The sequence below is a fragment of the Hyalella azteca genome, unplaced genomic scaffold, assembly GCF_000764305.2.
Source record: "Hyalella azteca isolate HAZT.00-mixed unplaced genomic scaffold, Hazt_2.0.2 contig1914, whole genome shotgun sequence".
Classification (NCBI taxonomy): domain Eukaryota; kingdom Metazoa; phylum Arthropoda; class Malacostraca; order Amphipoda; family Hyalellidae; genus Hyalella; species Hyalella azteca.
The window spans coordinates 25,548-44,756 of NW_025932207.1; the positions used below are offsets into that span (position 1 = coordinate 25,548).

Sequence of the window (19,209 nt, forward strand, 5' to 3'; positions counted from 1 at the left end):
GAAATCGGAAAGATGACTCTTCAGTAATTGAATAAAAGGGTATAGAGATAACATAGCCTACCTGTAACTTGTAAGAGTGTCAATGATGCAAAACATTTAAAATATGCATTTACCGTGTATTTTGTAGATTTCGTCTGCAGGAAGAGAATGTTAGCCATCTGCGTGATTTTTGTTTAGGTGCAAAACATTTTCGGTACGTACAACTACAAGTGTAAACTTTTGAAAGTAGAATTTTCGGTTAACGTCTTCCAGTTCCAGTAAACCATTACCATAGGATGAATCCGACAAAAAAGTTCCAATTTCTCATCCATAGCTACCAAGGTGAGTGACGATTAGAAATAAGCATGAAAAATAATCATTGCACATGACATGATGACTTGCATGCACACGCTACACATCATTGATGCTAGCCTGCTATCGTTGTTTACATACATTTTCGTTCGACTTTGCTAGGAGTATTGTAATCAGGCCTGCGTTTAATTGTATTTCTTTAAACGTGGTCCGCATTTCGTTTGACTTTGCTAGGAGTATTGTAATCAGGCGTTTCATTGTATTTCTTTAAACCTGGTCCGCATCTCAACCGTTGGCAACGCTTTCTCGCAGTGATTAACGAATCACAAAAACAAACAAACGAACCCAAAACTATCATTCGCTCTGAGGCGAAATGTTTAGGTAGTCGTATTTATTGGAACCTTGACGGCGAAAGATACCAATTGCTTGTCAAAAAATATAAAATGTCAAAAAGAGTTGAGCTTAGTTGATGTATGATTATAATTGTATCTAACAATATAGTTGAGTATTGTGTAATAAAAAATTTAAGTATTTTGTTCAATGTGCTCAGTTATAAGCGAATTGGAAGCTTAGTTTCCTAAGTCCTAACACCGTAACACGTCAGTGTGGCGTTGCCTTTGTTTTGGTGCTGTGGCATGTGGTAGAGCGCGGTAGCCGCAGCCTCTACTGGCTGCTTACGGTTAGGTCAATGAAGACGGATCCATGTTTACTTGAGTCTGTGACTCTGTGTTGAGGATAAATAGATGGCTGTGCAGTGTGCATTGCTGGCCTTGCCACTCACTACACTGCCTGCATGTGGGGCGTGGCGTCACACGCGCAAAAATGGGAGGCAGTGTGGCATATAGCCACTCGTGTAAAACTTGGAGGCAGGGTAGCATGCGCCATGCAGCAACCTCTGAGCTGCTAGCAATACACACGTGTTGCGCCGCGCTTCATATGCAGGCAGAGACTCCGCTCTTGAATGATATACTTATAGTGATATGCGTGGAAGACATTTGACTTGCGCACTACTGACACTGAGTGTCACTGACTAATGCTCAGTCAGTGCAGTCCTAGTAATAGCAGTGTGAAGGTTGCGCGTAAAGAACGCTCAGTGCAGTCTTCGTCACGTCCGTGTGAGTACTAAGGCGGATTCATGTGGGCTTTATTACTGTAAAATTGGAAAGAAATTCAGGGAAACCAGAGCCTCATAAGGGTTTTGATTGCTTCTTCCAGTAACAGGCATATGAAACGCTCAGAAAATCTTTCGTTTCTTATTATATAGAGTACTATTGTGAATTTAATAATATTATCTCGTATGACTATGACTATGAGTGCGTAGGCTAGCTGGCAAAGTAGGTAGCCTACTATTGTGAATTTAATAATATTATATCGTATGAACTATGAGCGCGTACTAGCTGGCAAAGTACTATTGTGAATTTAATAATATTATTTCGTTTGAGTGCGTAGCTGGCAAAGTATTAATGTGAATTTAATAATATTATCTCGTGCCAGTCGTGTGAGTGCGTAGCTGGCAAAGTACTAATGTAAATTCAATAATATTATCTCGTGTGAGTGCGTAGCTGGCAAAGTATTAAAAGTACTATTGTGAACTTATTAATATTATTTCGTACGAGTGTGTAGCTGGCAATTTGTACTTTGTAAGGATTATATAGGCCAGCAATTGCGACTATTGCGTTACACGTATTTATTCAGCTTACCCGTGCGTTTGCAGCTTCTCGTATTGCCTTGCAGGTAGCCGGCCACACTCCCACAGTTTACCATCGGCAGACATGACTTGCTAATGCGATTTTCGATAGACATGTTTTGACGTCTGGGCTCATCCGATTAAAACTATTGACGGTAGATGGATGGCAAGATTAGGTTCGAGTATCTCAGACATGATTATTTCTGAAGGCCAATCAGGTCGGAACGGACGGGCAGTTTTGAATTTTTGATACGCTGCATGACGAAACGGGAGCGCAGCCGTGGACCAAAAATTTAACTCATAAACAGGCCCTGGCGGCTGACGCCAACGCATCTCGACGAAACTGTTCTTCGTATGCCCAATTGAACATGTACTGCGAACGAGCGCGCCAGCTTGTGCGGTTGTACCTGGCATCTACTATCCGAGAGCTCCACTTAGTCTAAAACTTATTTCATTTATAGTTACAGAATTTTTTGTAATTGAGAAAAATTGTCGTTCGCTCATGACACGGCGCTGGCATCACGACTCATCTATATCATTAGCACGACTCATCTATATCATTAGGGAGACTTATCTATATCATTAGGGAGACTTATCATGCATTGTTAGCGATTTCAAAGTATTTATCACGTCTAATCAGAAGCATGCCTACGCACTCCTAATTTGTTATCTTTCTCCCCCACAAATGTGGTTTGTTGTCGCTCTTAAAAGCTGGTGCCATATTTCTGTCTCGTCCTAACTGGTTTGAACAAGCCAAGGCTCGAAACGAGAAATTATCAATCAGTTTGGCTCATTACATGACATGTTATATCTATTTACCTTCTCAACAATTTTGGCTGCTAATGCTACTCTTCAAGCAAACACTCTTAGACAAACATATTATAAATATTTACCATGATTAATTAATATGTGGCCTGTATTGTAAATAAGCAATATGAAAATGTATATTTATGATTAACCCCTAATTGTTTTGTACTCGTCCGTGATCTGTGCCTCCTTTGGACGTCTCCTCCCTTGTTGCTGCTCCTGATGCTGCAGAAGCCTTGGCTTGGTGAGCGTACCCCCCTTGTTTTTATGTCTCAACTATAGCCAGTATTACGATAATAACAATCCGTTATGGGAATTGTTTACCTGCATTACCATTAAAAAATAAGCATAGTATGCGATTCATTGTGTATCATAAATGGCTGAAGTGTTCACAGCTTAGCTTTGCTATTCATCGCTCGTGTTCTCTGTGGACCTTACATGGGCTCATCATTGATCACTGCCTCGTCATGAGTTGCTAAATACATTCTTTTTAGAACTTCAGTGAATTATTTATTTAAGATCACGTATTTTTGTTCAATCAATGAAGCAAAGTTTATGCCTACAGATGAAAATATTTCACTTGCCCGATGATTACATAACCTGCTTGCTTTCCAGTTTAGAAGTCGTCGAAAGGAACCTGCAGCACCCCCGCGATCACTGGCAAGTGTCTGAAAGCAATAAATTTGCTCCACCAGAACCTCCAGGTTCATGCAATTGGAGCTGCACGTCTGACTCCATGTACCCAAGTGGCCATCCTACTCGAAGTCACTCAAACGAAGTCCACACAATTCACGGTGGTCTTTGCAACCAGACGAGCGATGAGTCGGACCGTGTCGGTGGTTCTAATTTGAGCTCCTCGAAGCGAAAGGCTTATGTTTGTGTTGCCGAAAAAACTCCAAAAAATCTTAGTTACGCCGAAAACATTCATCACGGAAGCCAAATTCCTGTTAATTTTTGTGACGAAGTGGCAGGCAGTAGCTCGACGAGAAAGGCCATTATTTCTATCATGATAACCAGCGCCCCTGATCAACCGTCTCTGGAGCCGATCCCTGGCAGCGAGGAGGCGTGCAGTCTACCGCAGACCAGAGACGAAGCTCACCTAAATAGCGGCTCAAGAATGCGTCCAATGGATACGACAACCTTGTTCTCTGTAAGTTGAATTCTAATTTTGGTGCATTCTATTAAAATTCGACGTAGAATTGAAAGAAGTAAATGAATTTTATCCCAAGAAAGAATTTTATCCCAAAGCGTTGAATTGTATGACATAATATTGGACGAAGTTATTATTTGAAAGCTTATTTGAAGCTCTTAGTTGTAGAGAAATTTCGCCAATTTCCTCGTTTTATCACTTTTGTGCCCCCAACCATTATCGTTATCATACTGAGCCATTTAGTTCAAACGCTTTATTAGAAATCTTTTCATTTCTTTCTGTATCCATCACTTTGAATTCTCACTCATGGCCAGCGGGACAAAATCCTGACCGAAGATATGCTTGGTGGCAGCAACGAGCCCTCAGGCGTGCACGATATCTCGACCTCAGACAGCGACCACGACGCTCCGGTTTGGTCCAACTCTCCCCGGTCCAGCGATCGATCCGGCACCGATACATCCGGTTCACGTCAGGACAGTAGTACCGACAACGCTGTTACGGACGTTTTGCTCGAGCGATGCTCCAAAATACTTGCCGCTGTTGAGGCACAAGTGCATTCTCATAATCCAGTGATAAAGGTAAATTGCTGGTACTCCAGGTTATCTTAGAAGATTACCTACATGAATTGCTTGTAAGTGTAAGCCGTTTGTCGTAAATATTGTTGAGGGACAACTCTCTGTCTTTATGCTTATGCTCTTCCAACCTCCCTCATTCAAGTTCACATCATATTCAGAAGTACAGAGTTGCCAGACTTGTATTTTAATGATCTTACCTGTACAAAAGCGTTGTGCAATTTTAGTCATTAACTTTATGAAGAAGGAATCGAATCAAACCCGGAAGCACACAAAACAGGAAGTCCGGAAGTAATGTAGGAAAATGTAGGAATTGGTATTACTGAAACATTATTTAAATTTGTATAATTCTCAAACAATATTCTTACTCCTGCAACGTCCATTCTCTCATCACTCGCACATTTTTCCAAGCTTTTCCGATGGCATGCGATATTTTTACGATTATCCTCAGGAATCTTTGGTATCCCTACTGCGGTCACTGGAGCTACAACGGCATCTTTTGCTACAAAGGCAAAACCGTGCGCTTCCGAGCGATCCTTCGTACCTGGAACCACAGGCGCCGGTTGATGCCGCGACCCACGCCCATGTCAACTTGTTCAACGCGCCTCCTGACCACTGTCACATTCGTGAGTTTTATTCACCACGCACCGAGTTGCAAGAATCGTTTTCTCTCGACAATAATGTGAGTAAATTCATCTGAAGATGTCATGATCCATCTTACATCTAATATTTCTACTTAATCTCGTGATTGTTTTGGCTATTGCACTTTCTACGCAATAAAATACCAATATTATTCGATCTAAAATGAAAGGAACATTAGGATTGATTTTTATAAAAAAATGTTACGATCATCTAAATGTGACGCCATTAAGGAGCGACTAAGGTAAGGACTGTTTTGGATGTCTGTGAAGTGGTTCACCAAAGATAAATAATTGATACAATCTCTCAATGTATGCAGAAAATTTTAAAAAATGTGTTTACACTATCACAGTAAAATAAACATGGAATATTTATATAAACAATAAATAGTCTTTAGCAATCATAAAATTGCAATACAACAAATTCATTATGGAGTTATCATTGAATCAAACAATGGCAATTGACTCGCGGTAACAATTTATGATGCCGTCGATATTGTGAAGTAAGTCGCTTGTTAATTATTTTTAAGGTATTTTAATGGCAACAAGGATAACATTTTTCTTTCTGTCGCTCGCGTTCAACGGTCTCTTCAATCGTCAGCCCATGCTGATTCATACTTACCCCAAAACAATGAAAAACTTTTAGGGGGTGAAAAAATTTAGGGAAATAGTTAGGGGGATGAGAAATTTTTTCAGTACGAGCTTTGTTATTTGTTGCGTTATTTTAACTTCATCTGAAAGAACATTATTAATGCTGCTCATCATTTGGAAAATAATTTTTTTTAGTACGAGCTTTTTATTTCTTGCGTTATTGTAACTTTGAAAGAGTATTATTATTGCCGCTCATCATTTGGAAAATAAAAACAATAAAAATAATTCTTAATAAAACAAAATAAAAATAATTCATGGTCAGAAGAGGAGCCGCAGAGCGCGGCGAGCTGTGCCGTGGAGAGCATGCGGACCAGCCCAGCGGGAGGCGCGGGGCTGGCAGGCGTCGTGGGGCTACAGGAGGTCAAACAAGTCCTGCAGGAGGCGTTCGTGTGGCCGCGTCGCTTCCCTCAACTTTTTCAAGGTAGAAATTGTTCCCGTCTTTTGTTATATTAATGTTTTATTAACATTAACCACCTTTTTTATTTTCTGTCTGCCCAATTACTTGATGTACCTTTGTTGGATCTTGTTTATTTTGCGATGGTGAAATAAGTTGCCACGACGCTTGGTACCAAACACAATGTTGGGAAAATCTATTATTTTTCTCGTATTATGTCGCGTCGTGAAATTATTCAATAACTTACCGAACATTTTACATATGTATTCCATCCGATTTGTTCCATGTTAATACTGGAATAAATTCTTGTGTACCACCTCAACACTTCCAAGATAACTTACGCAAATATCATTTCTTACAGAAACGCTTCGCTTTTCTTCTGTGTTATTGAAGCCTTAAAATTTACTAAGTCTGTTCTCGGTGGAAAAAAATATATGTACACGAAAATCATGTGAATTTTGTTCACTTTACTATAATACTTTTTGTGCTCAGTTCTCGTTCGTAATCATGTGAATTTTGTTCACTTTACTATAATACTTTTTGTGCTCAGTTCTCGTTCGTAATCATGTGAATTTTGTTCACTTTACTATAATACTTTTCGTGCTCAGTTCTCGTTCGTAATCATGCGAATTTTGTTCACTTAACTAAATACTTTTCGTGCTCAGTTCTCGTTCGTAATCAAGTGAATTTTGTTCACTTTACTGAAATAATTTTTGTGCTCAGTTTTCGTTCGTAGAAATAAAACATTTCATAAAATTCCAGTGACTGCTTTTCCAGGAGAAGCAAGCGGGTGCTGGTCGCGGCTGCTGCTGTACGGCCCACCGGGCACCGGCAAGACGCGCCTCGCCAGGGCTCTCGCCCAGGAGCTCTGCTGCCCTCTGTACACCGTCACGCCCTCAGCGCTGCTCTCCTCCTGGCTCGGCGACTCCGAGAAGTAATCAGTAGCATTACAATCAGGGCCAGCACCAGCATTATAATCAGGGCCAGCACCAGCATTATAATCAGGGCCATCACCAGCATTATAATCAGGGGCAGCACAATCACCAGCATTATAATCAGGGCCATCACCAGCATTATAATCAGGGCCATCACCAGCATTATAATCAAACCCATCACCAGCATTATAATCAAACATCCAAATAATGCAATCAAATGTCGTCGGGTTTCCTTTCTTACAATCGTCCATCTTTATTTCTTTGATCAGTCACTATTTAACCACACAGGGCTATATTTGGACTAGTGGTTACTAGGATTAAATTGACACCGTTGCTTACATGTTTGAGCCCCAGCGAGCTGTAAAAACTCTGACATTTATGAGGTGATCGAGTGTTTAAGATTAGCAAGATTGAAGCAGCTGAGTTTATTTGTAGAAGTCCTAGAGTCAAGAGTCGGCGACAGGCGAGACAGACTTGACCAAATCTTCAAAGCTGGCACTAATCCACACTATACTTTCATTGCAGACAAATTATAGGTTCCTTCTTCTGAATCATAGGCTCCCATTGGGCATCCTAAAGAGTCTTAATTTATGATGGAACAATAGTTAGTAATTATAGTCTTATTATTGTTTATCCAACTTCATCGATATGACAAAATTCACAACGAAAATTCGGTATATTTTTAGCATAAAGGTATTTCAAGCAGCACGTTAATAATTAGTAATAATTTATATTACTGGCATTTTATGTATTGCATACTTGAGTATGTGGTGATTGCGGTGTGTATCGTACACGACAGGATCGTGCGTGAGTTGTTCAGCCGTGCTCGCAGTGAGGCAGGTCCTGTGATCGTCTTCATGGATGAGATGGACGCGCTCTGCCGCACTCGCACACACGCCGAGGACGACTCCACGCGCCGGTGAGGGTTACGCTGCCTTCCATGTAAGGACTTCACTTATGTGGCGCTCTGAGAATTATTGGCGGAGACATGGAGAGCATTTGAGACAGGGAGAGAATTATGGTGGAGACTCCACCCGCCGGTGAGCGTGCAGCTGCCTTCCTTATAAGGACTTCACTTATGTAGCGCTCTGAGAATTATATGCGGAGACATGGAGGGAATTAGAGACACTGAGGGGTCAGTCGGAGACACGGAGAGAATTATTGCGGAGACTCCACCCGCCCGTGAGCCTTACGCTGCCTTCCTTGTAAGGACTTCACTTCATGTAGCGCTCTGCGAACCAGCTGCGGAGACATAGACGGCCTTTGCTTGACGTGTTGCCATTCAGAAGGCGAGATGTCTTTAGCGTTGAGGTCGCTAGGCCTGTAATCAATAACTGAGACGAGCAATAGTAATGTTGAACGAAGACTGTCTTCGATAAAGATGCTCATGCTAAAGTCTGGTTTGAAATCTCAACATTGAATAAAAACTGTATTAATCAATCTTATACCATATATCACTCATTTCGTAAAACTTTTTCGCTCAAATTAATACCTTTCGAAATAGAAACATTATTGTTTTCTCTAAATTTACGGCATTAACATACTTACAAAATACCATAGAAGTTGTATTGGATGACTGAAGCAATGTAATATGTTTCCTTTCACAGTATAAGCATATATGCGTTTCTTGGTTTCGCGAATGGAATTGAGCCAGTGATATCTGCGTAGATCCTGCAATCATTTACCATGTCCTGTTCTGACAATACGTGTACAACAATACCCTCACTTCCTTCTTCAAATATTGTACTCTTTCAATTTCAGCATCAAAACAGAGCTGCTCGTTCACATGGACAACGACCGGAGAGCTGACACTGCAGGCCATCACGGGTGCAAGAGAAACTTTACTAATTTTACTTCCACTACAAAAGATCATTTCACGTCTACGAATAACAGCTGTCATGTCCTGCAGGAAGATGATGGCATTTCTCCTTCCAAAAAACTCAATTCCGCGAAATTCCCGCATCTGATGAACAGTTTTTTGTCGAGGACCGTGGACGCATCTATTCGTAATGAGAACAATAATCGTCGCGGACGAGTTTCATCTTCGGACGAAGATATTTTTTTCATGAGCGATGAGCCTCATGAAGGGAGCTCAGTTTACCCTGGCATGGACAGCACAACCCACGGCACATTTCGCAGCGGCGACCAAAACGATGAGACGGGCGGCGTCAATCAGTTGTTCGTCATCGCCGCGACTAACTGCCCATGGCACGTCGACCCGGCCTTTTTAAGACGATTCCAACGTCGATGTTACGTCGCACTCCCGAACGGGTCAGTTCCTATCATTAGAAGACTACTTTAGAGTGAAAAAAATGTGTGCATCAGGTAAACAATAACTATAGAATCATTATATCATTTTTGATGTTCGAACCTTATTTCGCAGTACGGAACGTCGTGCGCTGCTGGAGGCAGACTTCGCAGGCCGCCGTGTGGAGCTTGACGCAGCCTCGTGGCAAGAGGTCATATCGGCCACTGAGGGCTACTCAGGCGCTGACCTCGGCAACTTGGCTACCACCGCTCGCTGCCTGCCAATCAGAGAGCTGCATTCTGCTCGCTATTGGCAGTTTACTGATGGTATGTTCGATGAGCGACGAGATAAGTTTTGGTGAAATCTTCCAAAAGAACGATCCAATTATCACTCTATAATCGGTCACCGGTGGTCATTATTGCTGGTTGTGACTGTTCTCGTCTCGTGCTCTCTTGTAACCGTGAGTACATGTCACTAGGAACTAGTGGCTATATTTTTTTACCTCTGTTTCTACTCTTGTTTTACACAGACGACTGCACCCCCATCATATACCTGTATTTTCACTCTCCCCCTCCCCGTACCCTCATGACCCCTCCTCCAGAGGGTACGTCTGCCTCAAACCTGATGGGCTTGTCCCAGAGGATGAGAGGCAGCCTCCTCCCAACATCATCATCACGACCTAGACTCCCATCTCACTCATCGTGTCATTCTCCCTCATCTTCATCCTCATCCCACCCACCATCAAACTTATCAGAACGATCGTGTCCCAACATTGACCCAAGAATATCTACCGACCGACCCAAAATATTCCAGACAACCTTCAAAGAACTCGACGCTCCAATAATCCGACTCACCGACCGCAATTGACGCAATTTTACGCCGTAACTGACGACGCTACTGCAATTGGCAAAATGAATTCAAAAAAGCGACCGAAGCATTCCTGAAAATCAACCTGACACCCATTATACCCCCAGACCTTCGAGCTAAACAGACCATCTTTATACGACAAATAGACAGAGGGACGTAGGAAGCCACGCAGCAGACGAAATCAAATACGAAATCACTACACTACAGAAGTGGCTACATATACAAGACGTCATCAAAATCAGACACTACACACATGTCATCAAAATCATTACCACAGACACTGCAATAACCCAGCGCACACTTACTAGTGGATTCTACATATACAACACGAAATCTCACCTTCATAATGCGAACAAGAACAACACACACACTTACTCATATGCACTTACACACTTTAACAAATATAAGAGCACCCTACACATCAATGCACATCCACCACTCCACTCCCTCTTGTTACGAATGCGCCGCAAAAGACCACACATGAACACAATGCTCTAACACTTACAAGAGTTGCCTAAGCTGCCAGAACAACCACCGACTGCCCATACCGCAAATAGAAAATTCAAAATTCAACACAAACAACAGAAACAGACCGAGACCATCAAACAAAAGACCAATCAAAATACGTCGACATCGCCAAGCAAGCAATACAGCAAATCAACGTCCCCCAACACAGCCTGACACTGACACACAAGACTCAACTGAAACTGACCGCCATAGTACTGGAAGCCCACTTCGCCAGCCTCTCCCGCCAGGAGGGGCTCAGTACCAACTCTCCGAATCTCTAAAAGATAACTATGACATTGACGCGACGTTCCCCCCCGACAGAGACTCAGCAAAAATTTCCAACTTCTATAATCAACCAGAGACCACGACCCCTGACTCTGACTTCATCCCTATAGGACCAAATTTATCGACGATAACGACCTCAGACGCTCATAACTCAACCTCTCTCAACAACCAATAGACGACGACAACCGGAGAAATGACTCTCCACCTCCGATATCCATAACTCGTAACGAAGACCGTGATCCTAGGAAAAAACATCTAATAAGAGTACAAAGAATCATTTATCACAAGACTCTAAAAAAGATCCCACAGAAATCCCCATGGACCCATATAACCATTGGTATGCCGACGAATTGAGGAAGGAAGATTACTGACTGAGGCTCTCGGTGAAGGGCGCTGACTCATCGAAAGTACTTGACTTCCTGAAATGTGACATGTGACAGACTGAAGATGCATCAACCACTAGTAAATATCATCCCCCACGACACCTTCGTCAACATGGACAAACACTCGACAACAAGCATCAAAAAGATGAAACACTCCATATTCAAACACCCCTTAAAATGACCCTTCAGTCCACACTAAAGATAACACAACACAACGTCCGTCACTCGTACAACAATAGATTTACTCTTGCAAGCAGCTACAACCACATACACACAGACATAATACTTATCAACGACCACTACATTACAGAGGATAACACCCAATTCAAGATATTCTATCGCAATGTATATTGTTGCAATAATGATAACACTCTACACCTCGGTGTTGCCATAGCCATTAAAAGACACTTGCCTTACAGACTCCACGACAATTCCCGCACGGACATGCTCGCAATCACAATTGCCACTCAACAGGAACCCACCACAATAGGAGCTACATGCATCCCACCCCGCATAGACTACATCAACTACCTTGACTTCCACACATTGTTGAATAGGCCCCATCACGTATACCCCTTCGCGCACGTAAACGCAAGACATACAAACCACATAGGAAGACAAATACACTAATATCCACATGCAAATGTACCCACATCAGGCCTACTTTCCAACTCTCATCACCCACAACAGCACAACATCAACCTGACAGAGTTCTACGCAACAATAGGGTATTCCACAACATACAGCCAGGACCCATCACTCCGTCAGGCCACATTACCATAATAGCCACAATATCTACAAATCCGTTCAAATACCCATCCGTCCTCGTAGTTCCTTCCATAGAGAAAATTGGACACTTTCCAGCAACACGCCATTCAAGAGATCTACACCTTCGAAAATAAATGGCTCATTAGGTCAATCACAAATAAATTTAAGATTATACCCATCATTAGGCGAAACACTTCCGACATGTTCATAGACAATACCAACTTTCCATGCACCAACAAAGGAACAGTTATGGGTTTACACTTCACTACACACGGCATCAGCTTCCAAATAGCGAAAAGAAAAGCAATAGCCCTCACAAATCTACACAAAATACACAGATTTTACCTACTCCCACGCAACATAAAACACACTTAATGCCTCTCCTTTGTCAGACCATCACTCATTTACCCCACGATGCCGTTGCACACCCAATCAAGATCATCCATATCCAAACTGCAGACAGCTCTAAATAAAGCCCTCCGATTCATCACAAATTCACGCTGGTCCGCTTTCACATCATCATAAACACTACATGAACAATCCGACATTTTTACAATAAACACAGCCCTTCAGCAAAACCTGGTCCACCATCAAAACATATGATCCCCAACTCAAAACATGTGCATATTATTAACTCACATTCCTTCCAGACGCCATAGCAAGGCAGCACCGGTTATTCGAAAGCTCCAAATTACACTCAATAGGTCCCTCACCTACACCCCTGTACAAACAACTACACAGCAGACCATGCTGCACCAGAACAGCAGCTGTTCCCGTCACGTCTGTGTGTAGCTGGTCCCATAACAATCATCATCAATACACTACAATGATGACGGACTGACGCAACTCACCGGGAGTGACACTCTGTGAAGACGAGACCAATGAACTACTGAAAACCCAGCAAAAAATTGACAAAATTCACCCTCTAAGTCTCGAGCGACTAACCATCATCATCATCACCAGCGTTATTACCTTCATCGTCGCCATATCATCTTTCGGGAGAAAAAAACTACAAAAATATAAGTGAGAACGCATGTAAATAGCAAAAACACGCATCATTTTTATTTTCGTTTAACAGTGCTCAAAAGTGTAAATAATTTAAATAAAGAATCACCATCTCATCGCCCACCTGCTTAAACCATCCAAAGCCCTGACGGGTCTCCAACCCCCACCCAATCATGCGCAATGTAACATTTTCACCTCCTGTCTTTTTCATTTCTCCTTCTTCTTTCTGGCCACTGCGCAACCTCATGTTCTCCTCCACTCATGCCTTGTGGTACCGCACAACAGCAACAACAAATTTTTAATCGTGAATACTATTTGGAAGCATTTCAAGTGCGTTAGATAGGGGTTTACTAGTTTTCTTAAGCTATCTGTTTTAAAATAATAGTCCTAAAGAAACTTTATGTAGTTTGAACATAATAATTAGATTCGATTCTACATTGACTACTGTAGTTTTAATTGAGGTTTCAACAAACTTTGAGTACACGGCTATCATGATTTTTAATTATAAAGAAGGAATCAAATATTAAAATAATCAAAATCGTACGTGTAATTGTGTTGGTTGATTGTCCGCAGACAACCTGATCATGCCGTGCAGCAGCGACACGCTCGGCGCCATGCAGTACACGCTCGACATGCTCCCCAGCAACAGGGTGCGTATGGCATCACGAGCCTTCACTATATGTAGTCTTGCCTGCTTGCATGTTAACAATTGTGCCTTTAAGTTAACATTGAACGTTCCTTTGTTTTTCAAAGCATCCTGCTGCCGCTCACAATAGGAGTCTTACACTATCTTAGGAGACCATGCGGACTTAGGAGAGACATGCAGACTTTCATTTCTAACAGAAAGATTTAGCACCACAAGCAGCTAGGCTTGAATTTAATCCTTCTCGACTTTAACCAACGTGCTGCTTTTATGGCATGAAATATACCTCGATTATATCGATAAAATGTAAATCTGAATAATAAGACCTTTCCCAATGACAGACGAAGATATTCAACCTTAGTTAACAAGCTCAATCCATACAACATGATCCGACAACATCAGCCAACGCGGAAACTCTGTATGATTATTGTTGTCTGCCCTATGAATGAAGGTTCATATGGCAGACAGTCAGAATGAATATGAATGAACTATATTCATTCTAGCTATTATTTGCAAAATCTTCATTGTTTATTCGGATCTTTTGTATCGCTCTTCTAAAACTTTAGTCTAGCATCAAATAAATCTCACGATATAACTAGGTACTTGGGTTAAATTCAACTTCTACCATTTCCTGTCAATACGCGCCCAAAAACATAAATTTTCATGCATATCTTGGAGCTGCTGTAATTTATCTGGTGTCACAGGTGACCGTTCGGCCCGTGCGACTGGAGGACATCCTCGCGGCAGCTCGCGCCACTCCGCGCTCTGTTCCCTCTGCCCTCCTGCAGCAGTATGCTGATTTTTCCTCCTGCTAGTTAGCTCTTGTGTGGAATGTCTAATGTAAGGCACTCAGTATATTTAGAATTAATTAAATATCTATCTTTATCTTTTGTAATGTTGCCTTTTTTGTAGTAAATATCAGCCATCTAGCTACTCCGAGTATACTGGTTATTAATAAAATAAGTCAAGTCTCAAGCATTGCTTTGTTTCTAGTCATTAATTCACAGGTATACTATACTAGATCGAACAATCGCTGGTGCCTTCTTAAAAGAACGATCAATTTTCACACCTTTACCCCTGTAGCAGACCGAGAATTTAAAAACCTCTTAGCGGTAATAGATTCACACGGTGCCATGTGGTGTACACGGTGCCATGTGGAGGTGCATGACGTAATGTCTTCATAATAAGTTGATTTAGTTGCAGTGTTGCACTATATTCTAATGTGCTAGTATCGATTCTATAAAGAAGTACAAATTACAGCAAGTGGGTTACAGTAGGTGAGAAAACTTAGTTTATAAAGACAAGTTAAGGTGAGAAAGTAAACTTCAACTCCTTCTATTCTCTTGTATGACTATTCCTCCCCGCCCATGAATTAGAGACGCTAGATCTATGCTTGTAAATTGATCGGTCAATTTTAATAAGAATGGAACGAGATACTCGAGCATTCTCGTAATGTGATTAAAAAATGTAATGTGATTATATGTGAATAGTAAATGTGATTATACGTAGAAACATACGAGTAGCGGGCGGATGCGCACGAATGCTATAATTATTTGACATCATAGATCCAGTATACACGCAATGTATTCTGAACGCACACGAGTTTAAAATTTGTGATTATTATAAGCTTTTCTTCCATTGATTAATTTTGTAGAAATAACCGATTTTCAAGTTCGTTGGATCTCTCCGACTACCTATTTGTCATCATTGAGTGGCCACATAGGGCTCACCATAACGGACTCTGATATGCCTTGGCCTGACGGTCGAGTTCCCGAAGAGTTCCTTCGAGCTTCTTGTTGATGTAGTCGAGGTGGTTGACTACCTCCACGTCAAGTTTCTGCGCATGGCTTACGTTCGGTCGAAGCCTGCGAGTGAAGGCCGCTGCCACAGTCATCATGTATTCGACGACCTCATAGTCGTTAGGTTGTGCGCTTAGATCTTCCTTTATGGCTGAAAACGCATTGCAGATGATAGCGATCAGGAATGGGAAAACAATAAAGAACATGATGAAGCAGTACATGAAATAGAATATCGGACCAATGAATTTGTTACCTTGCTGGATTTCCTCAAACTTTTGATCAATTACGAAGAAAGAAGTCTCAATGGCGTTTAAGAAGGTTGAGAATTCACGACTGGTGTCTCGAGCGATGGTGTAGAACACAGTTACGAAGCTCACTATAGAAATAACAAGCACTAAGAAAAATGCAAGAATTTCAGGACCAGCGAGTTTCAGAGTAGCTGACAAATATCCTATTCTTTTGTTAAAGCGCAGTAGACGAAGTAGTTTTACCGTAACAAAGAAGAGCATTAAACCTATTACTTGAGTGAGGGTTTTGTCGAACACGGCCAAGGACTGCATGCGTATATCTTTGGTCTTTTTCTCCTTGGTCAGCATGTCCAGCAGCCAATATGTGTATGCAGTCTTTATTAGGTAGAAGACAATGGCAACGAAAGCAAGAATAATGACAGTTATCTCCAAGTAGTTCCAGGAAACGGCGAAGTACTGGCGTCCTTCTTTCTTCATGGCTTGATATTCTCGCCTAGTAAAGAAAAATATGAAAATCAAGAAACAAATTTCGCACGCGAGAACAACACTGCCGGCGCCCGTGTGGTAGCGCAGGAGGTTGAAGCCTTGGTACTTGAAGGTGGGCGTGATACCACCTCCCGGTAATACCTCCGCAATCAGCTGGATCACTCCGAACAGGTTCACCTGAAAAATTCAAACGTCTAAATATGCTGGATGTGCGGCAATTGCTTATGATTTCAAAGCATTACATGCTCGGGAGAATTTACTAAACTGAATAGCTTCAACAATGATTCAAGACAAAGCTGCTTCAAGCTACAAACAGGTTCACCTGAGCAATTCAAACGTCTAAATATGCTGGATTTGCGTCAATTGCTTATGATTGCAAAGCAACACATTCTGGGGAGAACTTAGCCCAACTAAACTGAATAGCTTCAAAAATGATTGAAGGCAAAGGTGCTTTAAGCTAGGCTACTCGTTGATCTGTGCTCAGACGTTATATATTCACACTTCAGGCACATGTTATGCTCAAACGTCAGCAACATATTATGTTATCACGTCAGCAACATATTATGTTATCACGTCAGTAACATGTTATGCTCAAACGTCAGCAACATATTACGTTAGCACGTTAGAAACATGTTATAACGTAAAAATGAACTGAAAGTTTATGAGAAGCAAGCCCCATGCAAGATGAATGTTCTCTTCCCACCTGTGGGTTGTAGATGGAGACCTCAGCAAAGATGGCCCTCGTATACTTATCAATCCAACTGTTGTTCTGCAGCAGGTCAATGATCTCTATAGTTTTGTTGAGAGGCTTGGCTAGCCCAGCAATATAACCTCCACCGCCGTACCTATGAACATATTAGTATTTTCTCGATAAATATTTTTAAGCATATCTCATTTAATAGGGTTTCTTAAAGGGATATCGGCCAGAAATGATTATTAGTAAACATTCATGCATCGACGATACAACAACGCGAACTGTACGGCGAATGTATACAAATGAGGTTGACACGGTGCGTTTCATAAGCAAATCGCATCCACGAAATTAGTCCACTGCCTTCATTGATTCCAGTAAATGGTGGCATAATATTTCTTTGCTAAATAAGTACAACTCAAGTACAAGTTGTAAATAAGTACAAGTTGTACAATAAGCACAAGTTGGCTTATTTCTTTGCGAAATAAGCCAACTCATCCGACTAAGAGATTCGACATGAAAAATTGAAGTAATATTCAGTGTTTAAATTCAACGTGAAAATGGAGTAGTCTCCTGTAATATTTTCTTTATTCGTCACCGATATTAAGACCTTCCTAACTACTTCAATGATCAGTAAACTACTTGGAGCAATCAATTTTCTGCTAATTTATTCCATTGTAGAAAAATCGCTCTCAAAAATTAAAAATCAGATAGAATTGAATTATTTAACTAGGTAAATAATTATATAATCGAACGTGACTCATGAAAGGTTGTGATGAAATCTGTCATGGCCAAAATTGGGTTTTTAATTTTATTTATTGGGTTAAAATTTTATGAAAAAATAATAATTTTGATTTGTAAAATGATTGACACATTTCTTACTCATAAAAAAGTTCCCATTTGATCACCATGAATGATATTACAGTCTCGCAGAAACTCAGTAGCCAAAAAATGTAACTCGGTACTCACTGCAGTGAGTGACAGAGAGCGCATTTTCTCGTTGACGAAATCGTGAAGTCACGGACGGACAGACAGACGGACGGACATGACGAGCGCAATAGCGCCTTCTTCCCATAAATGAGAAAATGCGCTTAAAAAACGGCACTCACGTTCCCAGATTGCCGGTGTACGGCACTCCGTGTAATGACAGAGATGTGCGGTAGCGGTAGTACAGGTGAGGCTTGGTGACGTTCCTCTCCCAGCCTAATCCGTACGACTCGTCGTCTGCGATGCTAGGGTCGGTCTTTCCTGAGCACTCCTTGATGGCGAGCTGCATGATACCGGGCACCACGCAAGCTCCTGCAGTGACCATGCAGGCATTTGTGACCAGTCATTGTGGCACACAAAGACGTACAAGACCTACTCGACATCAGCCATGTCGTGTTTAGACAACTTCATCATCATAGAAGCAGTTGCACTATTATTTTCATGGTAATTTATGACATATTCCAATAGATTGTGTCAATTTTTTGAGAAGTCAAAGGTTATACTTGATTAAAATAGAGCTCATTAGACAATATTTTTCTAAATAATTTCAGTTTCAGTGCTCATCTGCTTTCATTCCGATTAAGTCACAAGTCACATTAGCATTTGAATACATGGTCAATATCATGTTCTTTGGTAGCCCCCTCATTTTCTTCTCGTAACATTAGCTAAATTTCTACCGGCCGCTTATAGATGCGATCACGATCATTCATGATGGAATGCTGGGGCCATACTTTCAAAACTCGCTAAATGAACATAAATACTTACGCTCTGTTTTCTTGTCTATGATTAGTGGATTTTGCTCGAAAGGCCGTCAATGATTGGCTAATGAACTTACGATCTCTTAACTTTTTTTGAACAGGTTCAGTCTCTGCTCACCTTTCTTATTACGTATTTGTCTGAGGAGCGGCCGACCCAAGATGAAAGACACGCGGTCGTCGACGGTGTTGGCTGAAAATTTGTCAGGAGGGCCGCCATTGTAGGGTGTGTCGTTGTACAAGAAGGGCGCAAGACTCTGATGAAGCCACTCGAAGTAATCGTCCACTGTTTGGACCTGATCAAAAATTCTTCTAAACTCGAAAAAATGTTATATTTTTCAGCGCTATGACTCAATATGATAAAGGTTATTTTTCATTAAATTCGTTGAGATACCTCACTTGAAATGTAACA

The 19,209-nt window shown here is 41.4% G+C and overlaps 2 protein-coding genes across 3 annotated transcripts in view; one reads left to right on the plus strand and one right to left on the minus strand.

Moving 5' to 3' along the window:
• LOC108683308 lies at positions 1–15,169 on the plus strand. Of its 2 annotated transcripts, none has more exons than XM_047884404.1 (12): positions 1–321; positions 3,017–3,029; positions 3,401–3,935; positions 4,250–4,513; positions 4,959–5,133; positions 6,062–6,217; positions 6,968–7,124; positions 7,925–8,044; positions 8,887–9,396; positions 9,509–9,699; positions 13,762–13,838; positions 14,536–15,169. In XM_047884404.1, the coding sequence occupies exons 1-12, from the start codon at positions 276–278 to the stop codon at positions 14,644–14,646; spliced, it is 2,355 nt and encodes a 784-aa protein (XP_047740360.1). In that variant the 5' UTR covers positions 1–275; the 3' UTR covers positions 14,647–15,169. The 2 variants fall into 2 exon arrangements, with proteins under 2 accessions (XP_047740360.1, XP_018028102.1); XM_018172613.2 differs by having other exon boundaries at positions 2–321; positions 6,059–6,217.
• LOC108683307 (polycystic kidney disease protein 1-like 2) overlaps positions 14,801–19,209 on the minus strand; it is a 17,788-nt gene continuing 13,379 nt past the window's right edge. The window contains exons 18-21 of the mRNA XM_018172611.2: positions 18,919–19,093; positions 18,165–18,354; positions 17,068–17,209; positions 14,801–16,541 (exon numbers count right to left, since the gene is read on the minus strand). Of these exons, the coding sequence (XP_018028100.1) occupies positions 15,558–16,541; positions 17,068–17,209; positions 18,165–18,354; positions 18,919–19,093 (1,491 nt within the window). The 3' untranslated portion in view covers positions 14,801–15,557. The remainder of the gene's footprint in view (positions 16,542–17,067; positions 17,210–18,164; positions 18,355–18,918; positions 19,094–19,209) is intronic.